Source organism: Eschrichtius robustus, chromosome 3 (genome assembly GCF_028021215.1).
Source record: "Eschrichtius robustus isolate mEscRob2 chromosome 3, mEscRob2.pri, whole genome shotgun sequence".
Taxonomy (NCBI): Eukaryota; Metazoa; Chordata; class Mammalia; order Artiodactyla; family Eschrichtiidae; genus Eschrichtius; species Eschrichtius robustus.
This window is the reverse complement of record NC_090826.1, coordinates 110,107,725-110,125,629: the sequence shown is the minus strand read 5'-3', so window position 1 is coordinate 110,125,629 and position 17,905 is coordinate 110,107,725. Positions and strand designations below refer to the sequence as shown.

The 17,905-nt window shown below is 37.4% G+C and overlaps 1 protein-coding gene across 3 annotated transcripts in view; it reads left to right on the top strand.

Moving 5' to 3' along the window:
- The window catches only part of THEM4 (thioesterase superfamily member 4), a 45,400-nt gene that overhangs the window by 25,522 nt on the left and 1,973 nt on the right, over positions 1-17,905 (top strand). Inside the window, exons 3-6 of one of the 3 annotated variants that reach the window (XR_011073413.1) lie at positions 2,748-2,904; positions 3,500-3,610; positions 15,925-16,049; positions 17,263-17,460. Coding sequence is in view for 1 of the 3 variants with exons in the window: in XM_068538200.1 (XP_068394301.1) it covers positions 2,748-2,904; positions 3,500-3,610; positions 15,925-16,049 (393 nt within the window). In the remaining 2 variants the exon portion in view is untranslated. Of the gene's footprint in view, positions 1-2,747; positions 2,905-3,499; positions 3,611-15,609; positions 15,825-15,924; positions 16,052-17,262; positions 17,461-17,905 lie in introns of those variants that run through there. The other 2 variants (XR_011073414.1, XM_068538200.1) reach the window with 2 other exon arrangements.

The window sequence follows — 17,905 nt, the reverse complement described above, 5'->3', positions numbered from 1 at the left end:
CTACCTTAACCAAGAAAAATGGTAGAGTTCATAAGTTTCTTTATAGAACCACCAATATAGAGAGAAATAAGAATTAACTCTCTTTTACGAATGAAGGGGAAAATTAGTAATTTGTGTTACTAATTCCATTCTAACTATTTATCATATCACAAAATTAATTGAGTGTCCTTAACCCAGTGCAATCTGGCTTCTACTCTAATAGCTCTACTGAAATTTCTTCACTTAAGCCACTAGCGACCGAATTGCCGTATTTTGTGGGCATTTTTCAGCCCTTACTGTGCTGGACCTAACTGTTAATCTCATTCTCCTTGAAATGTTTTGTCTCTTGGCTTTCACAAACCTCTGACCAATTTTCCCTTTCTCCTTCTACCCACTCCTTAAACGTCAGTAGTTTCCAGGGTTCAATTCCCACATGTTTCTGCTCATCCCTTCATCCAACCTAACTATCGTCCCTTGTTGGAAACTTGACCCTCTCAGAAGAGGGAGGAGTTTGAGGTCCTCCTTGCTACCCATACTTGCTTTCAAATTATTATTTCCCCTGCTTCTTAGAAAACCCCCATTCCTTTTGAGGTTTATACCATCTCACTTTTTCCGACTTTATCACCCTCAACTTCCCCTTCTTGTAGCTGTCATCTACCAACCTCTCCCTATATGTTGAGTATTTCAGCAGCTGGTTAACTGTTTTCCTCTCTACCCAACTCTATTCACCATTCTCAGCAACCCACCATCCACACCATGGCTCCTCAGTTTATTTACCTTCTCATCACCTATGACCTTTCTTTTGCACAGCCCCAGCAATGCACTCCTGAGGACATCTTGAGCCTTATCATCTTCAGAAAGTGCACAACCTCCAAATCCACACATTTAGACATCCTTTTTCTGACCACAACCTTTTTCCTTCCAGCTTACTTGTTCAAAGCCCCCACAGAAAAAATTCTTTGGCCTCATTAAGACCTTCAGTTCATTGAGTCCTCTACTTTCTCATTGTCCCCATAGCCCTCTTTTATCTGAACTTCTGTAGTGTACTTATCTAGGAAAACCCCGGCCCTGGATGAATCTAAACATCTGCCATCTCTTATTTGCTCAGGCCCTCACATAGCTGAACATAGCTGGAGAAAATCACCCCACCAAGCAGAAAAGTTTGGTGATTGTGATTTTATAGCGTTTCAGTGATCTTCTCACTCATCTTTCTTATCCCCCTCCTTTCGTCCAGCTAGCAGTGATTCAAAATTCAAATCTGATCGTGTTACTCCTCTGCTACCTTCAGTGTTATCCCATGGCTTAAAAGATCAGTTCCTCTCAGATTTTAACATGAATATGAAACAACTGGTAGTCTTGTTAAAATGTAGGTTCAGCTTCAGTAGGTCAGGGGTAGAGCCCAATATTCTGCATTTCTAACAGACTTCCCCACCATCTTTATTTTTCCCATTTTTATGAGGTAACCTCAAGGTTTAGTAATCTAAACCAGAAATTTTGAACTCCTAACTAAAAAATTAGAAGGGTTTGATGCCTATCTTATCCTGAAGTCCCAGAGTGTTAGAGTTGGAACAGATCTTAGAGGTCATTTAGGTTTATCCCCCCACTGTATGGATAAAGTATGGAGAAGGGAGCAGGTTCTAGGCCAAAGCTAAGTCATGAAAAATTTCCCAACTTCCAGGACAAGGTTCTTTTCTACTGTACCATGAGACTGATTCTCAATGTTAAGTTTCTTTGGCCCTCCAAATCGTTCAATTTCTCAACCACTGCTAGAGCACATATAGTGTGTGCCTATCTGCCAGTTGTTGAGCACACAAAGTCCAAGAGACAGGGTGCCTGCCCCCAGATGCTCAGGGCCTAAATAATATCTTCCCTTGTCCTCCCCACTTCTCCCAGATCTTCTCATCTCATATCCTTTTCCAAGTTTGTAAATGTAAATTTGGTATCAATAAAAGAATCAGCGTTATACATGGCAAATCATGATGAGCTGTGAAAGAAAGCTAAGAGTTTGGGGAATTAAATCTTAAAATGGGTATGAAAGGACAAACATGCCCTTCCCACAGCAGTAGCTTTCAGTCTTTATTTTGAAGTTACCTACATTTTGACTCACAACCCAGAACACACAACTTGTGCACAGTTGTATAATTGAAAAAACATATCTAAATGAGCACACTAGTACTTATCCAGGATATATGTGAAGCATTCAGTTTCTTTTTAAAGTCTGCCTACAACCCACTAATTTGATTTCATGAACCCTAATGGTTCTAACCCTGAGTTGGAGACTCAGGAGTCATAATCACATTGAATATTGGGCTGACCTGCCTCTGTTTCTGATTCAGTATGATAACTATCTTCTGCTCAGGCTAAACTCATGTCTGCAAGGAAAACCTCTCTATTGTTACGTTACTCACTTTCTTTAAATCTCATTTAAATCACACTTATTCTAAGAAGGATTTCTGTCTATACCTTACTATTTTATTCCATATACCCTTTGTATTTATGTACTATATTTCCTGATTGCCATGTGTTAGTACTTTGTTTTGATTTCATTTATTTTTACTATGTTCCCAGTTAGACTAATTCCACTGGAGCAAAGATCCTGTATTCTGTTTCTTTGGTACCCTCCCAGCCCCTTCAGTTTTGCACCTGGTTGGCATTTTAATCAATCGTCCACTGACCTGTGATTCTTGCAGGGTACAGATATTTGTCTCTGTCATGGTATTTTTCTCATACCTGTTTCTCATGTGCCCATCCACTTCATTTCCTTACAGACTCAAAGCTTGTGAAAGAACAACTGTCACAGGCCCAGCTCTTCACCAGAGGCTATGAGGATGGCCTGGGCTTTGAATATGTGATCTTCTATAACGATGATGAGAAAAGGACAGTTTGCTTGTTTCAAGGAGGTCCTTATCTGCAAGGAGTACCTGGGTAAGAATGATAGCCTAGAAATGTGGCTCTAACAGGTTGTTATCTTATAGTACCGCCCTGTATCCATGGACTACAATGAAGACATTAAAGTGGTAATGTAGATATATATTTATTGACATGGATAGATGTTTACTATAAATTATTAAATGACAAAAGTGTAGGACATAGGGCAAAAGAGTATAATTTTAGAGAGTATCATTAACATGTTAATATTGGTTTGTCACTAGATAGCCTTATAATTTTTAATTTCTTTTTCTTTTTCGTCTGTTTATCTGCATTTCCTAAATTTTTAAACAATGATGTATATAGTTAGTTTAATAAAAACATAATATAAATTTTCTAAATTGGATTTTAGCTTTTTGCTTACTTGTGACCTGATTATCATTAGGTTCTGGCTTTGTTACAAGTACTACAGTGTTATGCTATGAACAAAATGAAGGTGAGAACATGGATATAATTTGACATTCAGTACATTGAACATGAATTAAGTGGAACTTTCAGAAGTAGATTATATGGGAGGCTTGGATAATTTTTCTCTCTTAAGGGGCTGTTTTCAGAACTTGTGAACACATTTCTCTTTTCCTCTTGTAACTAGATTCCTTCATGGAGGTGCCATTGCAACAATGATTGATGCTACTGTTGGTATGTGTGCAGCTATACCTGGGGGAATTGTCATGACTGCCAATCTCAACATCAATTTTAAAAGGTAAAGTCATGGGTATTCTTTACTTCTTAGGTGTCTAAGTCAGGTTCCCCAGCAGCAGACCCTGAGAAAAGGATTTCTATGCAAGAAAGGAAGTACTCCCAGAGGAAACTAGCTAGGGTGTAGGAGAAGAAGGACAGGGAAGGGGAAGAAGCCACCCAAGGTTAGGCTCTCAGTCCTGCAAAGGGTAGCTTCAGCCTGATCATGGAAGGAACTCTGGAGTGAAATGTGTGCCTCAGTATTTTCCCTACCTCAGGCAAGGGAGCTGGTGTCCTCATATTCTCTCACACTTCCGTCATAGGATAAAGGCTATCCAGGGGACTATAAATTCCCAGGTACTTCTTGCTCACTGTGTTTGAGCAAAGCAGGCTCTAAGAAAAATATCCAAAAAACAAAAGTGAAAAAAGGATTGAAGGGGATCTGAGTGAAGCACCAACATCCACTACATAACAAAACATAAGTTTTACATAACTTCACACAAAGAAGTAAAAGGGCAGCAAGAAAAGTTTGGTATCTGTCAAAAACAAAGCTCAACATGAGCTTATTTAATTCTTCAATTATGCAGCTATATCTCTACAGTCAAGTAGTATGGATACTGGCATAGGCACAGAGAAAGAGAGCAATAGGGCAGAACAGAGTTTAAGAACAGAGTTCAATAGAGATCTCCAAATGAGGTTCTGTGGGTTATTACTTCACACAGTAGGAAGCATGTAGGAACATCTCCATTTTATACCCCAGAGAGTTGTATGGCTTATGTGGCAGTCATCAGGGAGCCATGCTTCATAGATTATGGGTTTACTTATTGAATACTTTAAGTAATACTTAGCCAGGCATATCCTACTCAGGGCATTCTATAGAAAAGGACTCTTCCCCCTAGCAAATATCATTAGTTTATTTCAGGGGTCATCACAACTTTTTCTATAAATGTTTTATGCTTTGCAGGCCATACAGTTTCTGGCACAACTAGTCAACTCTGCCACTGTAGCACAAAAACAGCCACAGACAATATATAAATAAATGGGTATAGCTGTGTTCCAATAAAATTTTATTTACAAAACAGGCAGCTGGCCAGTGAAACATAGTTTGTCAACTCCTGGTCTATTTACCTGCAGGCCCAGTGAGAAAAAATTAGACAGGGTCACTTGCCTCCTTTTTTTCCCCAGGAGTGTTTCTCTTTGCTCCCCACCACACACACACACACACACACACACACACACACACACACACAGAGTGAATAAATTGGAGGCCAGCTGCTTTAACTTCCTCCTCCCCAGCTGCCAATATTAGTAACTTCAAAATAAAAATAACTTAAGATAGAAATTTATCATGTGAAAGAAATCTAGTATGGCAGCTCCCTGGTTCCCAGAGATGCAGGCTCTTTGTAGCTCATCTTTTTTAGAGTCCAGAGTGGCAGCAAGAGCCATCATCATATGTCCTACACAGCAGGATTGAGGAAGGGGGGAAGAGCTGTCTTCTCTCTTTCAAAGAGACTTCCTGGAAGTACTACACAACACGCCCATTTAATCTCATTAGCATTAAGGGAGATTGGGAAAGTGGTCCCTTAACTGCTAATACTATCACCTCAAATAAATTCAGTGTCAGCAACTAACACAACCACAGACATATTAATAAATCCATGCTTATAAATAATACAACATAAATTATTTTAAATACTGAAGCATTAATTAAAAACATAATCAGATTTAACTAATTCAGTAAAGAAAATAACAAGCCTAGTATGGTAGTTTTTTCTAAGCAAAATTATCTCAGTGATTACAAAACTTATTATTTCACCTACACTTAGCCTATTAAATTTTTTTTTCTGGGTTTGATTAATTTCTTCACGCTGTCAATACCTATATTTTCCTGAGGTTAGAATAACTCATTCTTATAAACTCCCCAGGCTTATGGTAATTGTATCAGACTGTAAAGAAACCAACTCATATCAGCCAAATTTGTACGTTCTAATCTGTCAACCTGGTGATTCTTGATGTGACAGGATTTTGCCTTTGAAGATGATTGGAACATGAGCCTGAATTCATGAGGCTGAGCTCCTCTTGGAGTTGAGGATTCCTTGCTGTGTCAGGGGGACTTTCCAAATCTACACCTGTCCTTACAACCTAGTACTTCCCCTTATTTAGTATCTAAGTCTACTTGTCTTAGTCATATTTATTCTGCCTTGGTTTACTGATTACCTACAATTAAATGCATCTCATTTAATTGGCAGAGGTAACATCTCTTATGAGATAGGACAAGTGACTATGTAGTTTTCTTTCAGTGATATTCAACTGGGCAAGACATTCACCTTCTTTCTAGCTGGTTCTTTTCTGTAATCAGTCCTTTCTGTTAGGGGAATAATTCTTGCATTTTGTTAAGAGAATAATTCTTGCATTTTCCAGAATTGTTTGGCTTCCTCACAGTTCTCTGCCTATTGGTGTGGGGGAGGGGATTATTGGGGGTTCTTATGGAGATTATGCAGGACTTTGAACCCCCAAATGGCATACATCCATGGATGTAAATCCGCTGAATGTGCATTAATATTCTTTTCACCTGTCAGCTCACCTGCACCTCACACACTTTGGGGGAACATAAGAGGTAACAGCCCTGATGCAGATGCTAAGGGTTGTACAAGTCTTTGCCTTGTTCTTGCAGACTCTCAAGCCTTTTTGACTAACACATGAAAGACTCCTTGATGAATGTAGGTATCCTCTACATACCTCTACCCACACTTCACAGCTAAGAAAACTATTGGTTTGCTTATGCCATGGTGTGTGTGAGCATAATTCTTTGAATACAGCCTCCCCAAACCTTACCTGTACACACCCCTTACTCTGTGTCTACCATTTACTACTTCTACAGAGTAAAATACATATAAGACAGATACATACTTCATAGAAGAAACACTTACTTGTCAACACTCTTCTCTATGTGTAAACTGCTTAAAAAATTAAACTTATCCTATCGTAGTCGTCCTTGAATTATAGCTATGGTTTTATACTCCTTGAGCTAGCTTTTCCTTTTTTTGAGAATCATTAGGAACTTTCCGTAATGTAGTTAGCTATAATTATCACCCTCTTTTCTATGCTTATGTTACATTTGGCCGATAGAAGTCTCTTTAGACTGACTCCTTGTGCTATCTGACTTCTTGTGCTAGCTTTTAAGTACTCTTGTCTCCTGAGAGACAGTATAATCACTAGTTAAGAGGACAGACATTGGAACAGGTTCAAAGGCCCATTTTGCCACTTATTAGCTGTGTGACCTTCAACAAGTTACTTAACCTCTCTGTGCTTCAATGTCCTCATCTTTAAATAGAGGATAATAATACCTACCTCATAGGGTCATTGTGAGCAATAAATGAATTAACCCATGCAAAGCATCTAGGACAGTATCTGGCCCCATAACAAGTACTCAGTAAGTGTTAGCTGCTTGTTATTTTTATCATTAACATTGTTGTTATTATTACTTTTACTTCTAACAACAACGTTCTAAAGTACATCTGTGCCAAGACATAGAATAGCTAGTCTACAAAGATCCCTGATTCCTTTTAATGAAGAATAGTGCTAAAAACCAGAAAAATATTAGATTGTTCCACATGTATTCTCATGATGAGCAGGATGACCTTGCTGCTAGGCCATTACAGTGTCAGAGCTGGAAAGTTATTAATGTTTAATAAGGTCATGAGTTCACTCTGATACTTTAGATTTAACATCTTTCATGCCTTATATTTTTAAAATATTTTTTAAATTTCTAGCTTTAGTTAAAAAAAAGGCATAACATAAAATTTACTGTCCTAACCTTTTTTAAATGTACAGTTCAGTAGTATTAAGTATATTTACACTGTTGTGAAACAGATCTCCAGAACTTTTTCATCTTGCAAAACTTTAACTCTGTACCCATTAAACAATAACTTCACATATCCCCCTTCCCTCAGCCCCTGACAACCATAATTCTACTTTCTGTTTCTGTGAATCTGACTACTGTTGTTACATCATATAAGTGGAATCATACAATATTTGTCTTTTTATGACTGGCTTATTTCACTTAGCGTAATGTCTTCAAGATTCATCCATGTTGTAGCATATAACAGGATATCTTTCCTTTGTAAGGCTGAATAATATTCCATTGTATGTGTATACCACATCTTGTTTATTCTTTCATCCGTTGATGGGTATTTGGGTTGCTATTGTGAATAATGCTATAATGAACATGGGTATGCAAATATCTCTATGAGGTCTTGCTTTCAGTTCTTTTGGATGTATACCCAGAAGTGGAATTGCTAGATTACATGGTAATTCTATTTTTAATTTTTTGAGGAACCACTATACTGTTTTCCATAGCTGCTGCACCACTTTACAGTCCCACCAGCAATGCATAAGGGTTCCAATTTCTCCACATCTTCACCAACACTTGTTATTTGGGTTTTGTTTTGTTTTTTAATAGTAGCCATCCTAATGGATGTGAGGTGATAGCTCACTGTGCTTTGGTTTGCATTTTTCGAATGATTAGTGACATTGAGCATCTTTTCATATGCTTGTTGGCCATTTGTATATCATCTCTGGAGAAATGTCTATTCAAGTCCTTCACTTGAAGGAGCATTTTTTAAATCAGGTTGTTGTGAGTTTTTTGTTGTTGAACTGTAGGAGTTCTTTATATATTCTGGATATTAACCCCTTATCAGATATATGATTTGCAACCCATTTTTAAGGTTGCTTTTTTACTCTGTTGATTGTGTCCTTTGATGCACAGAAGTTTTTAAGTTTGATGTAGTCCCATTTGTCTATTTTTTTATTTTGTTGTCTGTACCTTTGGTGTCATATCCAAGAAATCATTGCCAGACCCAATGTCATGAAGCTTTTCCCCAATGGAGGTCTTCAGTCCATTTCACATTATTTTTCGTATATGGTTTAAGGTAAGGGTCCAAGATCATTCTTCTACATGTGGATATCCAGTTTTCCCAACACCACTTTTGAAGAGACTGTCCTTTCCCCATTGAGTGGTCTTGGTCACATGTAGAAAATCATTTGACCATATATGAAAGGGTTTATTTCTAGGCTGTCTGTTCTATTCCATTAATCTATATGTCTGTCTTTATGCCAGCACCACACTGTCTTGATTATTGTAGTTTTGTAATATGTTTTGAAATCAAGATGTGTGGGACTTCCAGCTTTTTTCTTCTTTTTCAAGATTGCTTTGGCTATTCAGGGTCCCTTGAGATTCATGTGAACTTTAGGATGGATTTTTCTATTTCTACAGAAAATGCCATTGGGATTTTGATAGGGATTGCACTTAATCTGTAGATCGCTTTGGGTAGTATTGACATCTTAAAAATATTGAGTCTTCTAATCAATGAACATGGGATGTCTTTCCATTTATTTGTGTCTTTAATTTCTTTTAGCAGTGTTTTGTAGTTTTCAGTGTACAAGTCTTTTGCCTCCTTGGTTAAGTTTATTCCTAAGTATTTTATTCTTATTGATGCTATTTTTAATGAAACTGTTTTCTCAGTTTCTTTTTTAGATTATTCATGGTTAGTGTATAAAAATGCAACTGATTTTTGTGTGTTGATTTTATATCCTGCAACATTGCTGAATTTATTCATTAGTTCTAACATTTTTTTTGTGGAATCTTTGGGGTTTTCTACAGATAAGACCATTTCATCTGTGAACAGAGATAATTTACTTCTTCCTTTCTTTTTTTTTTTTTTTTTTTTAAAGAATTCATGTACTTTTTTTTTTTTTAAAGATTCATTGATTGATTGATTGCTATGTTGGGTCTTCGTTTCTGTGCTAGGGCTTTCTCTAGTTGCGGCAAGCGGGGGCCACTCTTCATCGCAGTGCGCGGGCCTCTCACTATCGTGGCCTCTCTTGTTGCGGAGCACAGGCTCCAGATGCGCAGGCTCAGTAGTTGTGGCTCATGGGCCTAGTTGCTCCGCGGCATGTGGGATCTTCCCAGACCAGGGCTCAAACCCGTGTCCCCTGCATTAGCAGGCAGATTCTCAACCACTGCGCCACCAGGGAAGCCCACTTCTTCCTTTCTGATTTGTATGCCTTTTATTTCTTTTTCTTGCCTAACTACACTGGCTAGGACTTCCAGTACTTTGTTGAATAGAAATGGCAAGAGTAGGAGTCTTGTCTTGTTCCTGATGTTAGAGGAAAAGTTTCAGTCTCTCAACCATTGTGTATGATGTCAGCTGTAGGCTTTTCATATATGATATGGCCTTTATGATGTTGAAGTAGTTTTCCCATATTCCTAGTTGTGCCTTAGATTTTTAACCCCTCACCCAGACTGTTATTGTACCCCTTTCTCTTATATAACCCTATGTCTCATCAACCACCTCTCTGTATCACTTGAGTGAAGCAAATTAAAGTTAGAATAAATTTGTCAAAATCTACCCAAAAGCAAAATGTGATTTTGTTAGCAGTTATGTTGACTTTAAAGATTTTTTTTTTAATAAATTTATCTATTTATTTTTGGTTGCATTGGGTCTTTGTTGCTGTGCACAGGCTTTCTCTAGTTGCAGCGAGCGGGGGCTACTGTTCTTTGCAGCTTGCAGGCTTCTCATTGCAGTGGCTTCTCTTGTTGCGGCGCACAGGCTCTAGGCACGCGGGCTTCAGTAGTTGTGGCACGCAGGCTCAGTAGTTGTGGCTTGCGGGCTCTAGAGCGCAGGCTCAGTAGTTGTGGCACACAGGCTTAGTTGCCCTATGGCATGTGAGATCTTCCCACCACTAGGACTCGAACCCATGTCCCCTGCATTGGCAGGTGGATTCTTAACCACTGTGCCACGAGGGAAGTCCCAACTTTAAAGATTAATTTGGGAGAAATTGTCATCCTTGCATGTAGTCAATATTTTATATTATTTATGACTAAAAATTAGATTCTAGAAATGCCTTTCTTAACATGATAAATAATATATTTTAAATTATGTTTTAACATTTTTCCTTATTTCACAATTTTTAAAATATTTTTCTATGTTCAAATAAAGGTGAAGAATGCAGTACAACCTCTCTTCTCAACAAAAAAGGGGGTTCATTTGAAAACAAGCTCAGCAGAGTATTTCGATTACAATTTAGCTCAACTTGTGTTTGTGTATGAGCACATGCTACTTGCCAGGTCCTATCCCTAGTCCTTGTCTCATCCAACAAACTATTCACATAAATCAGTTACTTAGCTATTCATTTGTTACCCACAATTGGAAAACTTACTGAAAACAAGTTTTACCTGAAGTCACATAGATAGAGAGAATATAGCCAGGATTAGAACTCATGTCTTCTGACTCTAAGTCTGGTTCTCTTCACTGCAATGCACAACCTCCATTCTCTTCTATTAATTGATGATTAAAGACCAGAATAAAACATTACATTATTAGATTGTGTAAGTAGTCTAGAACTTTATCAGTCCCTATATTTTTGTATAGGATTGTTAGATTCATAATAATAACAGTAATAATAATAAAAACATGTTTAATCTAATCAATCTTTGGCCCTCCAGGATGCTAGAGACAACCACTGGGATTAAAATTTAATTGAAGATAATTTACAGTGTCAATCATCAGGTGTCTTAATTTACCTTCCTTCTAAGAAGCAAAACTGCTTCTTAATCATCCCAAATACTTTCCAGCCCCCTGATCCAAATGTCACACTTGATTTATTTCCTTGTGCTTAGCACATTAAGATAAGTAGACAAAGAAACTAATGATTAGTGGTGGCTAGCCAGCTGAAAGGATCAATATCTCAACATTTCTATAACCCATTCATGGCATATTGGTTGGGAAGGTCTGAATTAGACTTCTTCATGCAACAGGGCAGACAAGAAATTCTGAAGGACATTCCTTGTTCAGAACAACTAGATCCTGTGCCAAATGTGTAAGGAAATAAACCACCATAAGTGAGAACCAGCAGAAACGATAAATAATGGACTTGGACCCTCAGGGGCTTAAGATATCACAATAATTAGATACACAGTATAAAAGAACTATGTATGAGATGTTTAAAGAAATAAAAGATGAAATCACAAAAAGAGAAAGCAACAAGAAACTATAAAAATTAACAGATTTGCCACAGAACCTAAAACTTTTAGAAATGAAAATGTAATTGTTTAAAAACAGAAGCACCTCAGTAGATAGGTTAAAGGGCTATTTAAACACAGCTGAAAGTGAACAGAAATATAGAGCTGAAGAAATTAACCTGAATTCAGCACAGAGAGAAAAAGAGGTGAAAAACAAGAGAGGTTAAGCTAAGAGGACAAATGAAAAGTCCTAATGTGCTATAGTTGGAGTCCTAGAGGAAGACAGTAGAATGAATGGAAGAGATCTAGTATTTGAAGAGATTATGGGTAAGCATATTCTAGAACTAAAGAAAGTCATGAGCCATAGATACAGAAAGTACAACATATAACAAGCAAGATAAATAAAAATAAATCTGTATCTTGAGATATTATAGAGAAATTACAGATACTAAAGGCAAAGAGATCTTAAAAGTAGTCAGAGATAAAAGACAGGGTACCCATAACAGAGTAGTCTTGTCTCTTAGAAGCAGTATACTTCTTATCAGCAACAGTGGAAGTGAGAAGATAATAAAATATCTTCAGGGTGCTGAAAGAAACATGTAACTTAGAATCATGCTCTCAGCAAAACTAAAGTTCAAAAATAAGCAAAATAAACACATTTTTATTTAAACAAAAATGGGAAAAGTTTACAAACAGCAGAACAATACCTAGGGAACTTCTAAGGGATATACTTCAGAAAGAAGGAAAGTAATGCCACTAGGCAGGAGGATGAAAGAAAGAATAATAAGCAACTACATCAGTAAATATGTTGATAACATAAATCTCAACAAAGTCTATATGTAAATAGTAATAATGGCTATATTCTGGGGATTTTAAAAAGAACAGCTAAAATACTGGACAAAAATAGTATGTAGTTTGGGGAGGTGGTGAACATAATTAATCTTTGTATTTTTCAGTGGGGAGGGTGATTAAAATAATAAAAAATGAGTGCATATAATTAAAGCCTAACCAGTAGAAGAGTAAAAACCAAATAACTAAATTAATGAAAATTTTAATTTTTAGAAATGCAAGAAAGAGGGGAAAAAAGCATCATTAGAGTCAAATAGAACACCAAAATAAGATGGTAGAAATAGCTCTTAATAAATCACTAATTACACTAACTGTAAATGGACCAAACCATCAGTTCAAAGAAAGGGACTATAAAATTGAGTTTTAAAATACAAAAAGCTATAAACTGTTTATATGAGACATCTAAAACATGACACAGAAAATGGAAGAAAAAATATGCCAGGCAAAAGCTAGTCAAAAGAAACTGGAATATCAGGAAAAAATAATAAATTATCAAAAAAGTAATATTGGGGAGAGAGAAGACTACTTCATAGTAATGAGATTCAATTCAGCAGCAGATAGTAACAATTCTAATTCAGTATGTACATAATAAAATAACTTCAAGGTATATAAACAAAATTAGTAGATTCATAGGAAGAAATTAATCCATTTTCATAGTGGGAGATTCCAGCACACTCAATTACTGATCAAACAGACCAAAAAAAAAAAATTAGAAAAAAAAATTTAAACACCACAAGATAATAAGTATGATTTATTGGACATATGTAGACCCCTATATTTAGTAATTAGAGAAAAATACATTTTCTTCTCAAGTATTCATGGAACATTTACAAAAACTGGTCATAGATTGGTCCATAGATCAAATCTCAATATATTGTAAAGAGTCAAAATTTTACAGGCCAAGTTCTCTCCACATTAAACTAGGAGTAAAAAATAAGGACTTAAAAAAAAAATTGTAGTAAATTAGTTGGGGTAGCACTAGGTACTATTACAAACCCTACATTTTACCTACTTAAATCGATAGACTTTTTTTGTTTACATATAGTCTTGTGTGTGAAAGTTAGTAAAGGACTCACCCCTGAAATGATTCAAAGACCTGGGCTTCTTCCTGGGTGTGGCTTCTCTATCCTCTTAGGGCTTCAGTGTATTTTTTATTCAACTATTCAGGCTTTCTAATCCTTTTTTGTCAATTTCGATAATTTTTTTTTTGCATACTTTTCCATTTCATCTAAGTTTTGAAATTTATTGACATGAAGTTATTCACAGTGTTCTCAATTTTTCTTACCTCAGTTAAGTATGTAGTTATGTACTTTTTGGTGCCAATAGTATTTATTTATGCTCACTCTCATTTTTCTTGATCTATTTTGCCAGAGATTATTAGCCTTTTCAAAGAGCCACCATTTAGCTTTTTAAGCCTCTCTGTTATATATGTATGTTTTCTCTTTTATTTTTAAAATTTGTTTATCTCTATTATCTTTTTTTTTTGCCTTTAACACAAGTCTAAGTAAGTTGTCTAACAAAACTGGATAAATGAAATGATCTGAAGCCTGCTTTCTATGCCAATCAGACTTACCTGTGCCTAAATATTAGTTGCATTTAGAAAATTATACTCTATAAACAGTTATTATATTATTTTGTATTTCTCCTTTCTCTTTCTCTTATTAATCAAGGAATTTTTCATTGTAAGGGATAGATCTCTTTTTTTTTTAATGTATCAGTGGTGGTGATAATGTTTTTAATATTTATTTTATTTATTTATTTATTTTATTTTTGACTGCATCGGGTCTTAGATGCGGCACGTGGGATCTTTGTTGCGGCATGCAGGATCTTTCGTTGCAGCACGCGGGCTCTCTAGTTGAAGCGTGCGGGCTCAGTAGTTGTGGCGCGTGGACTTAGTTGCCCCATGGCATGTGGGATCTTAGTTCCCCAACCAGGGATCGAACCAGTGTCCCCTGCGTTGGAAGGCAGATTCTTAACCACTGGACCACCAGGGAAGTCCCAGGGATAGATCTCTTAATTCACAATAGCTTAAGGAAAAAAGGAACATATTGGCTTACATGGTTGAGAAGACAGTTATGGCTGGGTGCAGGTATTCAATGATGCCATTAGGAATGTGTGCCTGTGTCTCAGCCACACGTTTCCTTTAGGTCTTCTTCATCCTCTGGTAGCCTTTCCCAGTGTAGTGCCACAGCTACCAGGCAGGCTTGTATCTTGCAATCCTAGCAACTCCAGCAGAAAAAGAACCCAGCCCCAAGGGCTCCAGCACAAGCTCCAGGATTGACAGTTTCAACCCATGTCCACCTGCACAACCAGTCACTGGGGGGGGGGGGGGGCAGGGGGCATGGGGGGTAAGAGTCAGCTGTCAACTCTAGTTAACCTACATGGGCTGAAAATTGAGGTGATTCCCCAAAGAAAGGGGAATGTAAGTGTGTGAATGAGAGAGTGTGGTGAGGGGTAGGACAGATGGATAAATGAAAGACGCAGTGTTAGTAGGAAAGGGAGATGCTGAGCAGGCAAGAACACCTAATGTCCCCTGGGTCTTAGTAAATCCTGGATTGGCAAAGCTCAGTTGTTCCATCGAGAAGTTCAGGAAAATCTACTGGGAGCAAAAACTGGACAGAGGGGTAATCAGAGTGTTAATTTCCTTTCCACATGGAGTAGTTCCTTCACCCACATGATGGTACTATAGGAACATAAAACACATCTCCCTACTCTACATTATGTTTCTACCAACTAAAATTATACCTTTAAAGAGATACCTTTTTCATTATAGTACTATATCTCTAAGATTCCCGGAGGTGACTGTAACCACTAGATACATATAGCTATATAAATTTAAATAGAAATTAATAGAAATTAAATAAATGTAAAGATTCAGTTTGTCATTTGCAATAACTACATTTTGAGTGCTCAGTAGGCATCTGTGGCTACCATATTGGACAGCTCAGCTGTGGAACATTTTTGTCATCACAGAAAGTTCTGTTGGACAGCACTGACTTAGCACATTAAGCTGTTACCAGGAGTTTGTTATTCGGTGTCTTTCTAGTGACAGCTACTCTAAAGGGGATTGGGTGAGAAATTTCAATTATGACAGAGAAAATGAGAGAAGCTGACTGGGACCATCCCATGGTCCTGTTTTCATTTCTTTAAAGGATTTCAGCTCCCTTCAGATGGGACAGCCTCTGCCATCGCAGAGCTGGAATCATCTGGTGATTTCTTTGAACCTAACCCACAACAGCAGTCTCTGGACCAGGTGCCCAGGAGCCGCCTGAGAGCAATGGTGCTTGGGAGGAAGGGGGTGTGAGCAACTGGTGGTGTCAACCCCTTTTAGGAGCATTTTATCTAAAACAGCACCCGCTGATACCAGGTATCATAAATTTCCACCCCTGTCATTAACTTGATCATCTCTCAATGCTACATAAATCTGATAAAAGCTGGATTTTTTCTTTTTTTTTTTTTTTCTGCAGACCTATCCCTCTTTGTTCTGTTGTTGTGATAAATAGCCAACTTGATAAAATTGAGGGGAGGAAATTGTTTCTTTCTTGTAATGTTCGAAGTGTTGATGAGAAGATCCTGTACTCAGAGGCAACAGGTAAGAAGCTGCCACTTTCTATTTTAGGTTTGGTTTAATTTATTTTGGGTTTTTTTGTTTTGGGGTTTTTTGTTTTGTTTTGGTTTGGTTTTATAACCTATACATGCCAAGAAATTCTTGCAAAGAATTTCCCTGCATGCAAAGAACAAGTTAAAAGGTATTCTTACTCATTGCTGGTAGAGAGCTGGTATATCTCTCAAAATTATAGTCATGTACCTTTTGACCCATTTTCAGGATTTTATCCCATAGGTATGCTAACATGTGTGCAACATTACAACGTGTAAGGTTGCTCTAGGGTTCCAGTAATTGTGCTACTCATGCAATGTTATTTGGACTAGCAAAAGATTGGCAAAACATAGATATCTATCAAAAGGAGACTAGGTAAAGAGACTACAGTTCATCCATAAACTATATTGTGTGTGCCATAAAAAATATTGTGGAATATTGTGGTGCCATAAATAAGAATAAGGAAACTCTTTTTGTATGGTATGGAGCTATTTATCATTACTATATATTGAATGAAAAACACAAGCTACAGGACAGTGAATGTGTTTATCATCAGTGTAGAAAAAATAGAGAGGTTCTTCCCATTCTCTTGCCTTTTTCTTCTTCCTTCCATTTCACCCCTTCCTTCCTTCCTAAATATTTCTAAAACTATTAGGTAGAGTCGGGCATGGTAGGCTGGGGGTTAAGGGGGAAGCCACAGGGAGGGGTGGCTACAACAGCCCATTGCTGTCTGGGAGCCTGAGTGGAGTGGAGGGTGTCTGCACAGGGGAGTGGCCCAGCATAGGATGTCAGAGCCCAACTATGGGAAGGAAGGAGTCCACATGGGGAGCAGCGTGGGTGTCAGAGCCCACAGGGAGAGGGTGGCGTCTGCACAGGCTGGCAGCCGTGACGGGAGCCAGGTTTCTCACATCAGAGGAGTTCCAGATATGGAAAAAGAGTTAACAAGAATGAGCCCTGTTGTGTTGGATTGGAGTTGGAGAGGCTGGACATGGATATTTTCTCAGTCTTTTGCTCTTGCAAATACTGTTGTAATGAGTAACTTTGTATATCGTCAGCTGTCACAGGGCATTTGCAAGTGAGGGGTCCTGGAAGCCTCACCTTCAGTAGCTTCAGACTTAGACAAGCTAATTTAGATATCCAATGCTTTTTGTTTTGTTTGATTTATTTATTTATTTATTTATTTATTTATTTAATCTGGCTGCTCCAGGTCTTAGTTGCAGCATGCAGGATCTAGTTCCCTGACCAGGGATCGAACCCGGCCCCCTGCTTTGGGAGCATGGAGTCTTAACCACTGGACCACGAGGGAAGTCCCTTTTTGTTGTTTTTATTTTTTATTTTAATGGACCTCAGATGCACATGTTTCGGTTACTCAGAATCCTTGATTTAGGATACACAGCCATTATTGGTACGTGAATGGTCATCTTTTACTTACTCATTCACTAATGTATTATTTTTCTAATTTAATAATAAACATCCTGAAACCTACAATCAAACAAGAACCAGAATCTTAATAATATTATATCCCTACCTAATTACTTTTCCGCACCTCATCCTCCTGTTTTTCCTTCAGAGGTAACTGATCTAGAATTTTGTGATTTTCATTCCTTTATACCTTATTGGTTTTTTTTTAAGTTTGATTAAGAATATATTTGTGCCTAAGTAATATATTGTTTAGTTGTTTGTTTTTGAACTTTGTAGAAAAGAGATTGTGCTATATGTGCTTTTCTGGGACTTGATATTTTTTTTTCTACCCAGCTTCATGTTACTGAAGTTCACCCATGTTGTTGGCTATGAAGTTTGCTCATTTACTGCAGTATAATATTCCATTGTGTGACTATACCACAATGGAT